The sequence below is a fragment of the Gobio gobio genome (genome assembly GCF_949357685.1).
Source record: "Gobio gobio genome assembly, chromosome: 19".
Classification (NCBI taxonomy): Eukaryota; Metazoa; Chordata; class Actinopteri; order Cypriniformes; family Gobionidae; genus Gobio; species Gobio gobio.
Window position 1 is genome coordinate 3,311,606 of NC_137112.1, and position 17,860 is coordinate 3,329,465.

The 17,860-nt window shown below is 40.9% G+C and overlaps 1 protein-coding gene across 1 annotated transcript in view; it reads right to left on the reverse strand.

Moving 5' to 3' along the window:
• eml6 (EMAP like 6) overlaps positions 1 to 17,860 on the reverse strand; it is a gene marked incomplete at its 5' end in the record, with an annotated part of 143,745 nt that overhangs the window by 46,348 nt on the left and 79,537 nt on the right. The window contains 9 exons of the mRNA XM_079843854.1: positions 660 to 862; positions 1,840 to 1,940; positions 4,810 to 4,903; positions 8,120 to 8,225; positions 10,127 to 10,313; positions 11,431 to 11,531; positions 11,701 to 11,807; positions 14,417 to 14,584; positions 14,658 to 14,867. Coding sequence (XP_079699980.1) covers positions 660 to 862; positions 1,840 to 1,940; positions 4,810 to 4,903; positions 8,120 to 8,225; positions 10,127 to 10,313; positions 11,431 to 11,531; positions 11,701 to 11,807; positions 14,417 to 14,584; positions 14,658 to 14,867 — 1,277 coding nt within the window. The remainder of the gene's footprint in view (positions 1 to 659; positions 863 to 1,839; positions 1,941 to 4,809; positions 4,904 to 8,119; positions 8,226 to 10,126; positions 10,314 to 11,430; positions 11,532 to 11,700; positions 11,808 to 14,416; positions 14,585 to 14,657; positions 14,868 to 17,860) is intronic.

Here is a 17,860-nt window from a genome sequence, read left to right on the forward strand (position 1 = left end):
CCTACCCATCACACACACACACACACACACACACACACACACACACACACACACTGCCCCTACCCATCACAGGAAACATTCTGCATTTTTACATTTTCAAAAAACATGTTTTCCTCATGGGGACCAAAAAATGTCCCCACAAAGACGAGGATTTCGGATATTGCCATCTTTGTGGGGACATTTTGTCCCCATAACGTAGGGATTACCAGTCCACACAGACAGACAAACACACACACACACACACACACACACACACACACACACACACACACACACACACACACACACACACACACACACACACACACACACACACACACACACACACACACACACACACACACACACACACACACACACACACACACACACACAAACAAACACTTGCACACTAACACACACACACACACACAAACTCTCTCACACGCACACAAACACTCACACACACAAACTCTCTCACACGCACACAAACACACACACACACACACACACACAAAAACTATCTCACACGCACACAAACACGCGCAAAGTTTTACCATTTTCACCAAGAGTTTATTTATATCTAACACACAGTCTAAGTTCCATCAGTGCAGGTTGTGTTCTGTGTGTATGAGCTGCTGAAGAACAGTAGATTCACACACACACACACACACACACACCTTATCCAGCGAGCACATGGCGAACACAGGCCCATCGTGAGCTTTGATGCTCTTCACGAGTGTGGTGTCTTTCCAGATGTACACGTCCCCCGTGGTGGCGCCGGAGAACACCAGATCCTCGGAGCGGCCGTAGCACGCAGACATCATCGTCTCCTGCTTGCCCAGATTCCCAAAAATGCCCCTCTTAAAGGTCAAGCCTCCTCCTGCGTGGAGGAACACACATCAGGCAGACGCGTTTTAAAGGTCCCGTTTTTCGTGTTTTTCTGAAGCTTTGATTGTGTTTACAGTGTGCAATATAACATGTGTTCATGTTTCACGTGTAAAAAAACAGTATTTTTCACACAATGTACTTATCTGTATACCGCTGTTCTCACTGTCCTCAAAACGGCCTGATAGATTTCCCTGTTCTATGAAGTCCCTCCTTTAGAAATACGTAACGAGTTCTGATTGTGCCAGCGGTTCCCGTGTTGTGATTGGACAGCAGCTTAGCGCACGTTGCCTGGAAAGGTCACGCCTCTTACCATAACGGGGAGATGAACGCGCTCAAACTACAGTGTCCCTGAAGGCCAAACAAAGGTGATTTCACTCCAGGATGACAATAACAGCGTCTGATGGCGACAAACGCAAACGAACCGATTCCTCTTCTCCACGAGGAAGCAACAAGACCACGCCCCCTTTTTTGCATATTCTTGTGGGCGGAGCTTAGTCAATAAACTGTTCTACTGACGTCATTAAAGCAGGAAGTACCAGGATGTAGAACAAACCGGCCGTTTGCTGTAGGCTTTGAAAGGGAACTTCTGTTAAATAAAATATCATTGAACTTTGAGCTTTATAATTTTACAGGTATTATTTATGCTCTAACAGCAACATTACACACTAACTAAAGTTTGAAAAATGGGATCACGAAGAACAGGATCGAGGAAAAAGCGTCCTAAGCGCCAGCCACCGGCGAGAGTAACGCATTATGTTTTGACTCACTGAGCTCTTTTAAAAGCTCGTTTAATTGGTGGAATACGGAGCGCTGATGGTGAAGTTGACAAAAGCGTCACATCAGCTTCTGGCGGCTGGATGTGATGTGGCAGATTCTCCACAGTCATGTTCCCGTGAGAGGCACGGGCTGTAAAAGAGACTGCTGGGATTTCACAATATCAGACAGAAGTGGCATTAAGAACGTCTTTACCTGTGTGCAGCCAGAACTTGATGTGTTTCATTCCCACCGTCAGCAGCTTGTCCATGCGGAACGGGTTTCCTTTCACCACGAAGATCTTATCTTTATGTCCTCTATGGCAGAGAGAGCGACAGATGTCTTCAGTGAACGGTTCAGATTGCTGTATGTACTCTTTAACCATTAAAAAAAATCAAAATTAGCTCATGATTTACTCACCCTCAAGTCATCCGAGGTGTGAATGACATTCTTCTTTCAGACGAATATAATCTGAGTTATATTACAAAAGTCCAGGATAATCCAAGCGGTAGAATTTGTTTCATAGTTGCTCTGTTTCTGAAGTCCATAAAAAGTGCATCTGTCCGTCATATAACTGCTCCAGCGGCTCTGAGGTGTTAATAAAGGCCTTCTGAAGCAAATCGACGCGTTTGTGTAAGAAAAATATCCATATTTAAAACTTTATCAAGTAAACTTTTGGCTGACCGTCTTCTGTGGAAAAGTGTTGAATGTTGAAAGTGAAACTCGAGATGCGTTTGTGACGGGCGGACCTGGTCGCGCTTTCAACAATTTTTATATATATTGAACAGGGAAGGCGGTCGGCCGAAAGTTTACTTGATAAAGTTTTAAATATGGATATTTTTCTTACACAAACGCGTCGATTCGCTTCAGAAGGCCTTTATTAACACCTCAGAGCCGCTGGAGCAGTTATATGACGGACAGATGCACTTTTTATGGACTTCAGAAACTATGCATCCGAGCAACTATGAATCCAATTCTACCGCTTGGATTAGCCTGGACTTTTGTAATATAACTCTGATTTTATTCGTCTGAAAGAAGAATGTCATACACCTTGGATGACTTGAAGATGAGTAAATCATGGGCTAATTTTCATTTTTGGGTGAACTATCCCTTTAAATGCATACTGGTCTTTAGCGACCCGAGACGTCATTCACTGCCCTCCTCCTCATTCATTTTTTAAAAGTTAGATATAAACCTTCTTAGTATTCCTCAATCAATCCAATAAACAATATAACAAGAACAAAATTATAAAATTATAACTGAAGGCCTGTTTTTCCACAATTCTTTTGTCAAAATTGTATAGGGTCGCTAACGACCCGAGCTGTGTAAGATTGTATGTATTTTTTTCCTGCACAATAATAAATGAATCTATAATGATGACATAAGTGCAATTCACCTTTATTCCACAAGGTGGCGTAATGTCTGATACACACTGATGAAGTGACGTTTCACTCATAGTCACCTCAGACAGAAAACGAAACAATAATATATATATATAAACTGCAAAACTTGAAATGGCTCAGTGATTTACTGCAGAAGAAGTACTGAACATAATCAAATATTACTGTCACTGATGGTGGATCTGGTGAAGAAGCTGTCAGTGATCAAAATATTTATTTTCAAGGCATTGAAAATGAGTTTTAAGAATATGCGTGAGATCGCGCCGGGCCGGCCCAAGTCCTTATGGGGCCCTAAGCAGATTTTTATTTGTGGCCCCTCTGTGCCACCAACACGATTGACTATTGTCAATTCTTGATCATTCACACAGCTATTATCAATGTCTGCCAGTCATATTTTTACCTTTATACAGTTTTTAATTGTAACAGTAGCAAACCCACAAGAGTGATCAGGTGTTAATATTCAAGCTTTACTACAGTTCAGACTGTGATATGTAGCAACTTTTTTTAATGGTCTCTTATGCTGAATATGCTCACTTTTCCCTAAGATTCTTTGATGAAGGTTCAAAAGAACAGCATTTCTCTGAAATAGAAAGCTTTCAAAAAATCCAAAAATCTTTTTTTACACAACTGTTTTCAACACTGATAATAATCATAAATGTTTGTTGAGCATCAGATCCTCATATCAGAATGATTTGTGAAGGGTCATGTGACACCGAAGACTGGAGTAATGATGATACATTCAGGAATACATTACATTTTACTATATATTCACATATAAAAACGGCTGCTTTACACTGGAGTAATATTTCACAATATTAAAGTTTTTACTGTATTTTTGATCAAATAAATACAGCCTTGGTGAGCATAAGAGACTTCTTTTAAAGACAAGAAATGTTGATTTCTTTCAAACATTAAACATAGCTTTTATTTTGGCAGAAACACGCAGGAAGACCTTAGATTTATAAATTATTCTCATTATGAATTTGGGAAGATGTTTGACGCATGTTGCGTTCCCAAATGTTAATCGCAAGCGACTCAAATATAGCAGAAAAAAACACAAAAACATTTCTCTTACTGATAAACTGAAAGCTATGCTGTACTCCACAACATGCAGCACGTCAGATAAGATACTCGCACTAAACCATATCACATTCTCAAATCCATTCATTTATAAAAAGGTTACCGAGCAACTAATGAGTAGCACAGTTTCAGCGCTGATTATTCGCACTTTGGACTTTGAACCCTGCTAGCGAATAGTGTCCAGCCAATGACGCCGCGAGCTTGTGCAGCGCTGTCAGAATCAATCCGTGCATTTATTAGAAAACTTAACATTTTGCAGTTTATTTAGTAATTGTTTAAGGCTATTTCACAATTTCAATCATCATTAAATTACAAGCAGCAAGAAGTCCTTTAATGTGCTCCTGGGGGCCCCCTGGTGGCCAAAGGGGCCCTAAGCAGCCGTTTAGTTCGCTTATGCCTTGGGCCGGCTCTGATGGTGAATATGATCCAGATGCAGAATGTAGTGGGAAATGAGCTCTGATGAGGACAGTGGTGATGGTAGAAAACATCTGCTCAACCTGAACCCTTCCAAGCTCCAAAAGGGAATGAAATATGTTTTATTTTATTCTTCTGTAATTGTTACTCTAATATCAGGAGTTTTATATATTATTGCGACAGGTATAGATCTATCCATGTTAGATATAGATCCGGGTCGCTAAAGACCCCAATATGTAAGAATGTTTGGCGAAACAGTCATGCATTTAAGGGTTGAATGGGTTTGTTTTACCTGGACTTGGCCACTTTTTCGCCCTTTTTCCAGTCCCAGATGACTATGGAATGGTCTTCATCGATCCCCACAGACACTAAACTCTTTCCATCCGCTACACAGAGAAATAACAGAACCAGACCCATAAACACACACTAAAATCATCAAAAGTTGACAGTAAAGCATTTATAATGTTACAAAAGAGTTCTATTTTAAATAGGGATGGGACGGTATTAAAATCTCATCACGATTATAGTGACCCAAATTATTACGATTATCAATATTATCATGATTTTGTTAAAGCTGTACTATGTAACATTTTTTCAGTCAAATATCCAAACACCACTAGGCCAGTGTTATATATGTTGTTCAGTCGAGTACTTACAATATCCCAAATGTGTCCAGCTATTTGTAAATGGTGAGATGGTATTTTACCAGAGGAACCGGGACGTGTGAGGGCGTGGCCTGTCGATGACATCATATCCGCGTTCCCCTCGGTTCGCGGTTTTATTCTGCAGAAGCGCTTTACTCTCACTGCAGTGTGAACAAGATAAAATACGCCGACTATGTCATAATAAAAGTCCCGCTGCTCATGAGGCAACTGTCATAAAAGTCCCGCTGCTCATGAGGCAACTGTCATAAAAGTCCCGCTGCTCGCGAGGCGACTGTCATAAAAAAAGTCCCGCTGCTCGCGAGGCGACAGTCATAATAAAAGTCCCGCTGCTCACGAAGCGACTGTCATAATAAAAGTCCCGCTGCTCGCGAGGCGACTGTCATAATAAAAGTCCCGCTGCTCGCGAGGCGACAGTCATAAAAGTCCCGCTGCTCGCGAGGCGACAGTCATAAAAGTCCCGCTGCTCGCGAGGCGACAGTCATAAAAGTCCCGCTGCTCTCGAGGCGACTGTCATAATAAAAGTCCCGCTGCTCGTGAGGCGACAGTCATAATAAAAGTCCCGCTGCTCGTGAGGCGACTGTCATAATAAAAGTCCCACTGCTCGCGAGGCAACTGTCATAATAAAAGTCCCGCTGCTCGCGAGGCGACTGTCATAATAAAAGTCCCGCTGCTCGCGAGGCGACTGTCATAATAAAAGTCCCGCTGCTCGCGAGGCGACTGTCATAATAAAAGTCCCGCTGCTCGCGAGGCGACTGTCATAATAAAAGTCCCGCTGCTCGTGAGGCGACAGTCATAATAAAAGTCCCGCTGCTCGCGAGGCGACTGTCATAATAAAAGTCCCGCTGCTCGCGAGGCGACTGTCATAATAAAAGTCCCACTGCTCGCGAGGCAACTGTGTCATAATAAAAGTCCCGGTGCTCGCGAGGCGACTGTCATAATAAAAGTCCCGCTGCTCGCGAGGCGTGTGTTGCGTTGATCTTATGAACAATCGCTCCAGCGGTTCCTCAGCTCCACAACACTGGCTCCTGCTCTGCTTCACTACAGTAACGTTAATAATCACATCCACATGATTTCTGCCCGAGTCCTGTCCCGCTTCTTTCCCACCGGCTGTGAGCTAAAGACCACATGTCCCAGGATTCTGTGCTCAAACGTGCCGTCATCAAACTACGCCTTTGTTTTGAACAGGCGACCTCTCGCGGACGGAAAACTTACATAGTGCAGCTTTAAAATGAGATGAAAGTGTTCAAAAAGAACAGATGCACACACTGAAAACATTTCAACATTCAACATTTCAAGTTATATATTTGAAAATCAATAAACAACAAATAAAACAACCGTCTCTATGCACTTTTTAAGCTAGATTCTATTCTGTAGCATTTCCTTCCTTATAATGACCATCGTCAATAGCAACGCATTATAACACAGAGCACATCCACGCTCTCTCGCTTCATTCAAATGCAACTTGCGTCTCCGTTTTTTGTGATCATCTTGTCTGGACGATTGTTTTGTGCGCTGAACAAAATGGATTTATAAACAGGTAAGATTTAAAACATTAATATCAATTCAACATGTCCCCGTAATTATTTATGTGGTAAAGAAAATCTGCATTAGTCGGGTTCAGAGCTGCACGGATCCAATATACTGTTACACACTCGTTTTCATCTTTTCTTCTCAACTGTCTTAAAGGAACATGCCACTATTTTTGAAAATAGGCTGCTGCACTCATAGGGCGGCTCACAGCTCTTGATCATTACGCCGGAATGAGAGAATAGTTCCGACATATCGCTCTAGAAAATCACAACTTCTCATTTCCCGCCGGTCTTAGTACATGATGTCACTACAGAAGAGTCGAGTTTTAAACAGGAGAAATATGGAAACTCTTTGGTCATTTTTGAGCGAGATGCTAACGGTCTAATCAGATTCAATGATCTATGCTAAGCTATGCTAACAGTGCTAGCACCAGACCCGGAGATCGGCTGAGTGGAAAACGGTCAAACTCAACTGTTCAACTCTAGAGGAGACGGAAAATGAGTCCAAAAAAAGTGGCGTGTTCCTTTAAGACATAACTGACTGTGTTTACCAGAACATTGACATATTTGTGTATGTGTGTTCGTTCGTGTGCTGTGCAAAAAGACGAGGGAGAGAACTCATTATTGCGCATTGTTCACTATGAGAAGCCGTTCTGTGTGTGTGTGTGTGTGTGTGTGTGTGTGTGTGGGCATGTTTTTGTGAAATATCAGGACACAAATGTGTATAATGACATGGGTATTACAAAAAGAGGGTGAAATATGAGGACGTTCCCCATGTCCTCACTTTTCAAAATGCTTATAAATCACAGAATGAGATTTTTTTCACAGAAAGTGAACTGCACAGTCTCCTGTGAGGGCTAGGTTTAGGGGCAGTGTGTGTGTGTGTGTGTGTGTGTGTGTGTGATGGGTAGGTTTAGGGGCAGGGGCAGTGTGTGTGTGTGTGTGTGTGTGTGTGTGTGATGGGTAGGTTTAGGGGCAGGGGCAGTGTGTGTGTGTGTGTGTGTGTGTGTGTGTGTGTGTGTGTGTGTGATGTGTAGGTTTAGGGGCAGGGGCAGTGTAAGGGGATTGAAAATACGGTTTGTACGGTATAAAAAACATTACGCCTATGGAATGTCCTCACATTTCACAAAAACAAACGTGTGTGTGTGTGTGTGTGTGTGTGTGTGTGTGCAGCACAGAAAACAGCACACGTGAGTCTTTTGAGCTTAAATGGTTTAAAATCACATTCAAATGCACACACAGGAACCGATAAACGGAACCGAAGCATGCGTTTCTTATCGAATCACTGGTTCTGGGGAAATTTGGAACCGGTTTTTAAAACGGAACCTGTTTCCGATACCCATCCTTTCCTATTTAACATACATTTAAACTCAGAAAAGCTTCTTATCTGATGTCCGTGAAGTCTGACCTGTGAACTCTAGAGCACACACCCCTCGCTGATGTTGACCCTTCAGTAGAGATAAGCACTTGAGCGTCTGGATGTCCCACACATGGATGGCCGGATCTCGACCCACCTGACACACACACACACACACACACACACACACACACACACACACACACACACACACACACGCCATTTCAAGATATGCTTCACACACAGGATAACATGATCACCAACTGAATGCAATATGAATGAAGTCTGTGCTCAAATCCCGTCCTGATCCAATCAAATAATGCAGAGCATATTCATATGATCAGAATCAGACTTGTGTAAATGACCAGGGTTTCTGCAGGTTTCACCAAGTCAAATTTAAGACTTTTTGAGACCTTTTTAAGACCATTATGAATTAAATTTAAGACCTATAAAGGAAATGCAGTCACAAATTTACTTGCAAAGTAAATTAATTTATTCAAATTGAACAAATCGATAAACTTGCACTTCCTCATAGCTCAATCCCACCAGGATTTCGTAACTTTTTTTTTTGTGGTGATTTTTGAGATCAAAATTACTGATTTTGTGGTGGTAATTTCCAGAAATTATAATTTTTTTTTTTCATAATTAGGACACCACATTTACCATATTATGTTAAATGCACAATAGCTACACATGACAATAATAAAAAACGAAATACATAAATCTTGTTTATTTTGGTTTAAAAATAATGCAGGATCTCAAAAAATGCATGTTGATTTTATATTATATTTAGTAATCGTAGAAACACAAAAAACTGGAGGACTATTAGCTGAAGAATAAAATCTGTTTTATGTGTCTGTGGTACAATCTGAAAGAGACTCAATAACACAAAAGCTGATTGGCTGCAATATAAGCTGCATATTGGTCTCATTTCTAGTCGTATTATATTTGGACTACTTAAACATTCTAAAGTGTTGCAGGATTTCCATGAGCATTAGAGGTAACGTTACATGGACGTAGGAAAATTAAGACCTGTTTAAAATTATTTAAGACCTAGAACAGAATACTTCAGGGAATTTAAGACTTTTTAAGGCATACAATTTAGATTTTGAAATTTTAGACTTTTTTAGACTTTTTAAAGGGTTAGTTCACCCAAAAATTAAAATTCTGTCATTAATTCCTCACCCTCATGTCGTTGGACACCCGTCAGACCTCCGTTCATCTTCAGACACAAATGAAGATATTTTAGTGTAAAGCTGATGCTGAGAAAGGCTTCAGATAGGCCTCCATTGGCATTCAGTACATTTACACTCACAAGACCCATAAAAGGCACTTAAAACGTCATGACAAAGTCCATCTCACCACAGTGACTCTACAATAATTTTACGATACGACGACAATAGTTTTTGTGTGCAAAAAAAAATCAAAATAACGCCTTTGTCCAGCTTGTTCTTGTCTTCCGTGTGTGTCTCCACGACGCATGCGTGAGAATATGAGCAGATCCGGCGTTCGGACACATGACCCAGAAGCGATTTGTTTACGAGCAGAGGAAGACGCGCGTGTCTCAGCTGTTGAATTCTACATTGATCGTGCTTTAGGTCTCGGTGTAGTTCTCAAAATGGGACTTAAGTGTGCATTTCATGGATTCCCGGATCTGTGTCATATTCTCACGCATGCGTCGTGGAGACACACACGGAAGACAAGAAGTGGTTGAATAAAGTCGTTATTTAGATTTTTTTTTTGCGCACAAAAACTATTGTCGTCGCTTCGTAAAGTTATTGTAGAGTCACTGTGGTGAGATGGACTTTGTAACGACGTTTTTAGTGCCTTTTCTGGGTCTTGTGAGTGTAAATGTACTGAATGCCAATGGAGGCCTATCTGAAGCCTTTCTCAGCATCAGCTTTACACTAAAATATCTTCATTTGTGTCTGAAGATGAACGGAGGTCTGACGGGTGTCCAACGACATGAGGGTGAGGAATTAATGACAGAATTTTCATTTTTGGGTGAACTAACCCTTTAAGACCCTGCGTAAACCCTGATGACATCAGTCCTCTCACCTGTCCGGTGGCCACGTAATCTTTGAGCGGGTGCACAGTGAGGCTCAGGATGTCGTCGTCATGGCCGAGGTAAAAGCGCTGTGTGTGCTGCTGTCTGTTATACACCACCGCTACAGCCGCCACATGATACACCACCTCTCCGGCCTGAGTGTAAAACAGATTATTCCTGCAGTCGCAGCCCCTGTACCTGAGACACACACACACACACACACAGAGAGAGACATCACATGACATCGGCCCACTGGAGGAACTATACACATGTGCATAAACACACTGAACATACATATTTACCTGAAAGTTAACACACTATTACATGTTTAACATTAACAAGCTAACTTTTGACATTAAAATGGATTCATTCTGTAAATATAAAATCATATAATACAAAACCACAGAAAATATAACAATATTTAAAACTTTATATAAATTATGAGTACATGTTATAAATTTATATGTATAATTTATGGATTAATTCAGTAAATACAAAAAATTATATTTCAATTAAACAATCAATTATGAACTATATACACATGTGAATAAACAGATCATTTTTACATACAATTAATAAGTGTAACTGTTAACATTTATCTAATTTGACATTATTATTGATTCAATGTAAAATCATAAAATAAATACTATATAAAAGAAAATATATGTATATATGTATATGTGTGTATATATGTATATATATATGTATATGTATATATATATATATATATATATATATATATATATATATATATATATATATATATATATATATATATATAATTAATAATATATTCTATTTAATATATTGATTATATATAAAAAAATATGTATGCAAATATATTTATATATATATATATTTCTTATATTATGATTAATACAAGAAATTGTATTTTATATTCTATTTTTATTACACATATAATTATAGTATAAATTATATATTGAACATTATAATATATATTCTAATAAATAAATAAATATGTGTGTGTGTGTGTGTGTGTGTGTGTGTGTGTGTGTGTGTGTATATATATATATATGTGTGTGTTTGTGTGTGCGTGTATGATTTATTTTTTTGTATTGTGTAAGTATATACACACACACACACACACACACACACACACACACACACACACACACACACACACACACACACACACACACACACAATTATATTATAAATTATATATTAAGAATTCTAACATATAAATAATATGAGTATATATTATATTGTATAATATCATTTTTAATATGTAGAAATGTATAATAAAATATAAAGCATATAAACAGATTTAGATTTGGTGAGTGTGTTGATGTACCCGTGGACGAACTGCAGGCGTAAGCCCTCGTCCGGAGCTTTCTGCCTCTTCAGAGATCCAGCCAGTTTCTTCTTCAGCTGAGACAGATCCTCCTTGTACACCTGAGGGGTGTTTGGGAGAAGAGTTACAGAGATTCAGAAAAACCATGAAGGGCAACAGTAGGGAAGCATCCAGCCAATCAGCTGTGAAAATAATGAGCGGAGCAGGATTAAAGCAGCCGAGCATGTGTGTTACAGAAAACACTCCATTAAAACCACTCTCCGTTCTTGCCTGGCGCTCGTAGTTCATCTGGGCTTCCTGTTCGATGTCCGAGTCCAGTTCGGGAACGTCGGAAAGGTCGGAGTCGGATTCGCCGCTGTTAGAGTCGGCGTACCCCTCTGTGAACGGGAAACATCGTCAGACTTTCTGCTTTCTCGCTATCTTCATTATTAAAGGGTTAGTTCACCCAAAAATGAAAGTTCTGTCATTAATGACTTCCCCTCATGTGGTTGGACACCCGTCAGACCTCCGTTCATCTTCAGACACAAATGAAGATATTTTAGTGTAAATCTGATGCTCTGAAAGGCCTCCATTGGCTCAACTTTACACTCTCAAGACCCTTAAAAGACACTAAAGACTAAAGTTACAAAGTCCATCTCAATCGGCGAGAATAGTTTTTGTGCGCAAAAAAACCCCTAAATAACGACTTATATAGTGATGACGATTTCAAAACACGGCCTCATGAAGCTTCGAAGCGTTATGAATCAGTGAGTCGAATCATGATTCGGATCGTGTGTCAAACCGCTGAATCGACTCACTGATTCATAACACTTCGAAGCTTCATGAGGCCGTGTTTTGAAATCGTCATCACTATGTAAGTCGTTATTTAGGGTTTTTTTGCGTACAAAAACTATTCTCGTCGCTTCATAAAGTTATTGTAGAACCGCTGTAGTGAGATGGACTTTGTAACGACGTCTTTAGTGTCTTTTAAGGGTCTTGAGGGTGTAAAGTGCATTGAGCCAATGGAGGCCTTTCAGAGCATCAGATTTACACTAAAATATCTTCATTTGTGTCTGAAGATGAACGGAGGTCTGACGGGTGTCCAACCACATGAGGGTCAGTCATTAATGACAGAATTTACATTTTTGGGTGAACTAACCCTTTAATTCGAAGAAGAAATCGTGAGGATGTTCCAATTGGCCAACACACATACACTCTGCTTATCACTCACACACACACACACACACACACACACACACACACACACACACACACACACACACACACACACACACACACACACACACACACACACACACACACACACACACACACTTTTATATATTAAAAATAAAGGATTCCTCTCTGGAGAAGCGTTCAGTCTCTCCTCATGTTAATAGTGAATCCGCTCATGGCGCGAGCGCAATTGGCTTTTAAAGGGAAAGGGAGATGAGACTCTGATTGGTTTACTGCACGTTACGCCCAAAACAACTCATTAAGAGACGAGGGACGACCCTTTTAGACCATGAGCCGGGCGCGCCACCGCAGATCGCCTTTTCCATCATTGAACTAGCAAAAGTGGATTTGGACTCATTTCGGTTACATGTACTTACTATAGGGTTAGGATTGGAGTTTGGTTTAGGATTACTGACATTATGTATAATTCACTGTAACGTGTAAATTAATGTGTTACCCTCCTTTCTATTCCGTTTAAAGGGATCCCATGGTGTTAAGACTTCTATGGCTTAATATAACATAAATGATGTCTCTTACTGAAATATGTAGTAGAAAACCCATGAAAGATCCACGTTATTTAAAAAATCCATTATATATTTGGACAATGGGCGGCGCCATTTTGTTTGCGTTCTAGGTTGATGACGTAGAATGGTTGCACTCGGCAATCAACTGGCTCTACCTGTAGCTATTCTTACCACAACACAACTCGAAACATGTTTCAGAGTTAAACAAAACCAATCAATTGCTTTGTAATTGCATTTAAAACACACGTGCACACTCTCTCTCTCTCTCACACACACAAACAGACACACCAATAGATCGGCGCGCACTCACACACACACATCCACGCACTGTGCGCCCACACATATGTTATATTAAGCCATACAAGTATTAAAGGGTTAGTTCACCCAAAAATGAAAATTCTGTCATTAATTCCTCACCCTCATGTGGTTGGACACCCGTCAGACCTCCGTTCATCTTCAGACACAAATGAAGATATTTTAGTGTAAAGCTGATGCTGAGAAAGGCTTCAGATGGGCCTCCATTGGCATTCAGTACATTTACACTCACAAGACCCATAAAAGGCACTAAAAACGCCGTTACAAAGTCCATCTCACCACAGCGGCTCTACAATAACTTTACGAAGCGACGACAATAGTTTTTGTGCGCAAAAAAAAATCAAAATAACGACTTTATTCAACCACTTCTTGTCTTCCGTGTGTGTCTCCACGACGCATGCGCGAGAATATGACGCAGATCCGGCGTTCGGGAATTCATGAAATGCTCACTTTAGCCCCATTATGAGAACTACGCCGAGACCTAAAGCACGATCAATGTAGAATTCAACAGCTTAGACACGCGCGTCTTCCTCTGCTCGTAAACAAATCTCTTCTGGGTCATGTGTCCGAACGCCGGATCTGCTCATATTCTCGCGCATGCGACAAGAACAAGTTGTATAAAGGTGTTATTTTGATTTTTTTTTCGCACAAAAACTATTGTCGTCGCATCGTAAGATTATTGTAGAGCCGCTGTGGTGAGATGGACTTTGTAATGACGTTTTAAGTGCCTTTTATGGGTCTTGTGAGTGTAAATGTACTGAATGCCAATGGAGGCCTATCTGAAGCCTTTCTCAGCATCAGCTTTACACTAAAATATCTTCATTTGTGTCTGAAGATGAACGGAGGTCTGACGGGTGTCCAACCACATGAGGGTGAGGAATTAATGACAGAATTTTCATTTTTGGGTGAACTAACCCTTTAAGGATTCTCACCTTGCAGCAGTGGCTCCAAAACGCCATTCATGACTCCTTCCGGCAGAAACCTCCACTGGAAGACGGAGTGATCCGCTCCGCCCGTGCTCAGAACCCACTGCAGGTCATGTGACCAGCGCACATTGGTCACATGTGCAGAGTGGCCGATGTATTTCTTGAATTTGGCAGCTAAAGAATGACATTTGTTAGCACACACACTGGTTTATCCGTGCATGGATCACATGCGTTTGGATAATCTGACCTTTCTTGAGACAGGGGAATCGGAGGAGTTTGACCAGGCCGAAGTCGTCGCCCGTCACCAGGGCGGCACTGCTGTAGTTGGCATCCACAGAATTGATGTCATTGACGTTGGAATATTTAGGCCATATTCCATTCACCTCCGGTCCGAGAACACATGTCCACGTCATCCAATGGATTCCTTTGGCTTCCTCCTTCGGCAGGTATTTCCCGGCTAAGAACAGGGAACAGTGGATTATCTTCAGCTATACTGTAAGCATGATTCATAAAATAGAGATGATCCTAGAGTACAGTACGTCATTCAGCGGTTCATGAGCTTTGCTGATCACTGGACAAGAATAGGCCTTTATCACAGAGGAATTGAATACCGGAAGTGCGCGTCGAAGCAGTGCTGATTCTTCCGGTTATGCATGTTTTCAATGTGCTGTGAACACCTAGCTGAACAAACGACAATTAAAATAAGCATCTGGAGGATGATTTAAAAATCCGGACATTTTCCGAGACAGGAGAAGAGATAAACTGATCATTACTGTGTACAGGATTTTTCAAACTCTGTTGAACTTGTCGTTTTTTAATCCGACATAAGCCGAGGGTCGTAAACATACGTGATTATTTCACCACACGGTGTCAGTGCACGTCTAAATAGTGTCCGCGATTAAGTGTGTGTGAGACCTGACGAATAAGATCTGAATGAACATATTGATTTGTATTAATATTTTAGTCATTGTTCTGTCACTTTTCAGTGACAATAATTTCACTGTAGCCTACAGTATATGTAATTCACACATTTATGCCAAAATTCAGTCACGCTGTTAACGTATTACTGTTTAAGATTAATTAAATCCTTAATATTGTTTACTTTCAGTTACCGCGCATTCATTCATCTATTTATTACAAGAAAATGAACCATGGTTTTTATTACAAATAAAATAAAACATGGTTATTGTAGTTTATCATGGTATTTTTTAGTAAAACTAATACAAATGGAAGTCAATCCACGAAAAAAAACATGGTTACTACATTCTTACTATAATAAAACCATGGTTAACTTTCGTAAGGGTGTTTATCAGTCAAATTAATTTAAAAATGTCACAACAGGTATAAAATATGATTAGTAAGAGAAACACTGTTAATGCGAAGACAATCACTGGACTGCGGCAGGTTAGAAATGTATTTATTATTCAGAATGCACATTTGGATGGGAACATTTCAGCAGGCTGACGATATGAGACGCGTAAACATCTGCAGTTTGGAAATGCATAGGCCAACAACACACAAACATACAACTTCATCCCGCCATATCAGTCTCACCCATGCTCTCCTCTATTCTTTTAGTGTCAGGAAATGGTCAAATCTGAGGTAAGGATGTCATTATTTAGTATTAGAGCACGGGATCGCTGCTGTCACACCCGCGTTTTGATTGAGTCGCGATGGGACCGGAAGTAGAGGTGCACTGCTTCACTTACCGGAAATAGGAAGTGTGATAAAGGCCTATTGAGAAAAAGCTTTGGTGGAGGAAAGAAGATCCAAATGCAGTTTATTTGTAGCACATTCCAAAGTCCGTAGTCCATTAAATAGGCAAAAGGTCAGAGCACAGTGAATCAGTCCAATCAAACAAACATCCAGAGGGTGAGACAGGCACAAGAACACCAGGACATGGGCAGATATCAAAAACCAGGAACATGGAAAACCCTCAGTAATGCTGGACAGACAAAACAAGACTTTGCAGTGAATGACAGGATGAACAGGCTAGATATAGGCAGAGGTAATGAGATGAATGAGAGACAGGTGGAAACAATGAGTCCGGGCAAAGGATTATGGGTAATGTAGTCTTTGATGAGGTGGAGTGCCCTTTGGTGGTAATTAGGGGCATTCTCACTGGTGAATCGTGACAGTCATGTACAGTACTGATTTCCTGAAATTAATAGACTTTTTAATGTATAAATGTCTCCAATAAGACACAAATGTCTGAAAATTTGAATCTTGCCAACTTGCATGCAACCGTGATATTAAGCTGTGAAATATTTCTCAGAATACCTCTCAGGTAGGTCCTTCAGGGTGTCATGGAGAGGTGAAGTGTCTAAGTCACATCATCTAGCCACTGGAGTTCCACAGGGCTCAGTGCTTGGACCACTTCTCTTCCCCATCTACATGTCATCACTGGGATCGGTCATTCAGAAACATGGCTTTTCCTATCACTGCTATGCAGACGACACTCAACTCTACTTCTCATTTCAACCAGATGATCCATCGGTTGGTGTTCGTATCGCGGCCTGCCTAACAGACATTTCTGCCTGGATGAAGGAACATCACCTGCAACTCAACCTTGCAAAGACTGAACTGCTTGTGGTCTCAGCCAACCCAGCACTTCATCACAATCTCTCCATTCAGCTAGGATCATCAACCATAACTCCGTCCAGGACAGCCAGGAATCTTGGAGTTGTGATCGATGATCAGCTAAAATTCACTGACCACATTACTGCAACAACCCGGTCCTGCAGATTTGCATTATACAACATTAGGAAGATTAGAGCCTTCCTATCTGAGCAGACCACACAACTCTTGGTCCAAGCTCTTGTTCTCTCCAGACTGGACTACTGTAATGCTCTTCTAGCAGGCCTTCCGGCATGCACTATCAAACCCTTGCAACTGATCCAGAATGCAGCGGCGAGGGTGATCTTTAACGAGCCGAAGAGAGCGCACGTCACGCCTCTCTTCATCAGACTCCACTGGCTACCAATAGCCGCTCGCATCAAATTCAAGGCACTGGTACTCGCCTTCAAAGCAACCACTGGCTCTGCACCAATATACCTTAACTCGCTTGTTCAGACATACACACCCTCCAGGAGTTTGCGTTCTACCAGTGAACGACGCCTTGTGGTGCCATACCAGAGAGGCATGAAATCACTGTCACGGACCTTTTCCTGGACTGCCCCCACCTGGTGGAATGACCTGCCTATCTCAATTCGAGCAGCCGAGTCTGTAGCCATTTTCAAAAAACATCTAAAGACGCATCTCTTCCAGCAGCACCTGACCAATCAAGAATAGCACTTAACATTCTATTCATTTTTCTGTCTGTCTAATTTATTTAAAAAAAAAAAAAAAAAAAAAAAAAAAAAAAAAAATCCTGTGTGTTCTGTGTTAGATTAACTGAGACTTGTTACAGCACTTGCATACTGTAGCCTCTGACTGTTGTAGTTGCTTCTA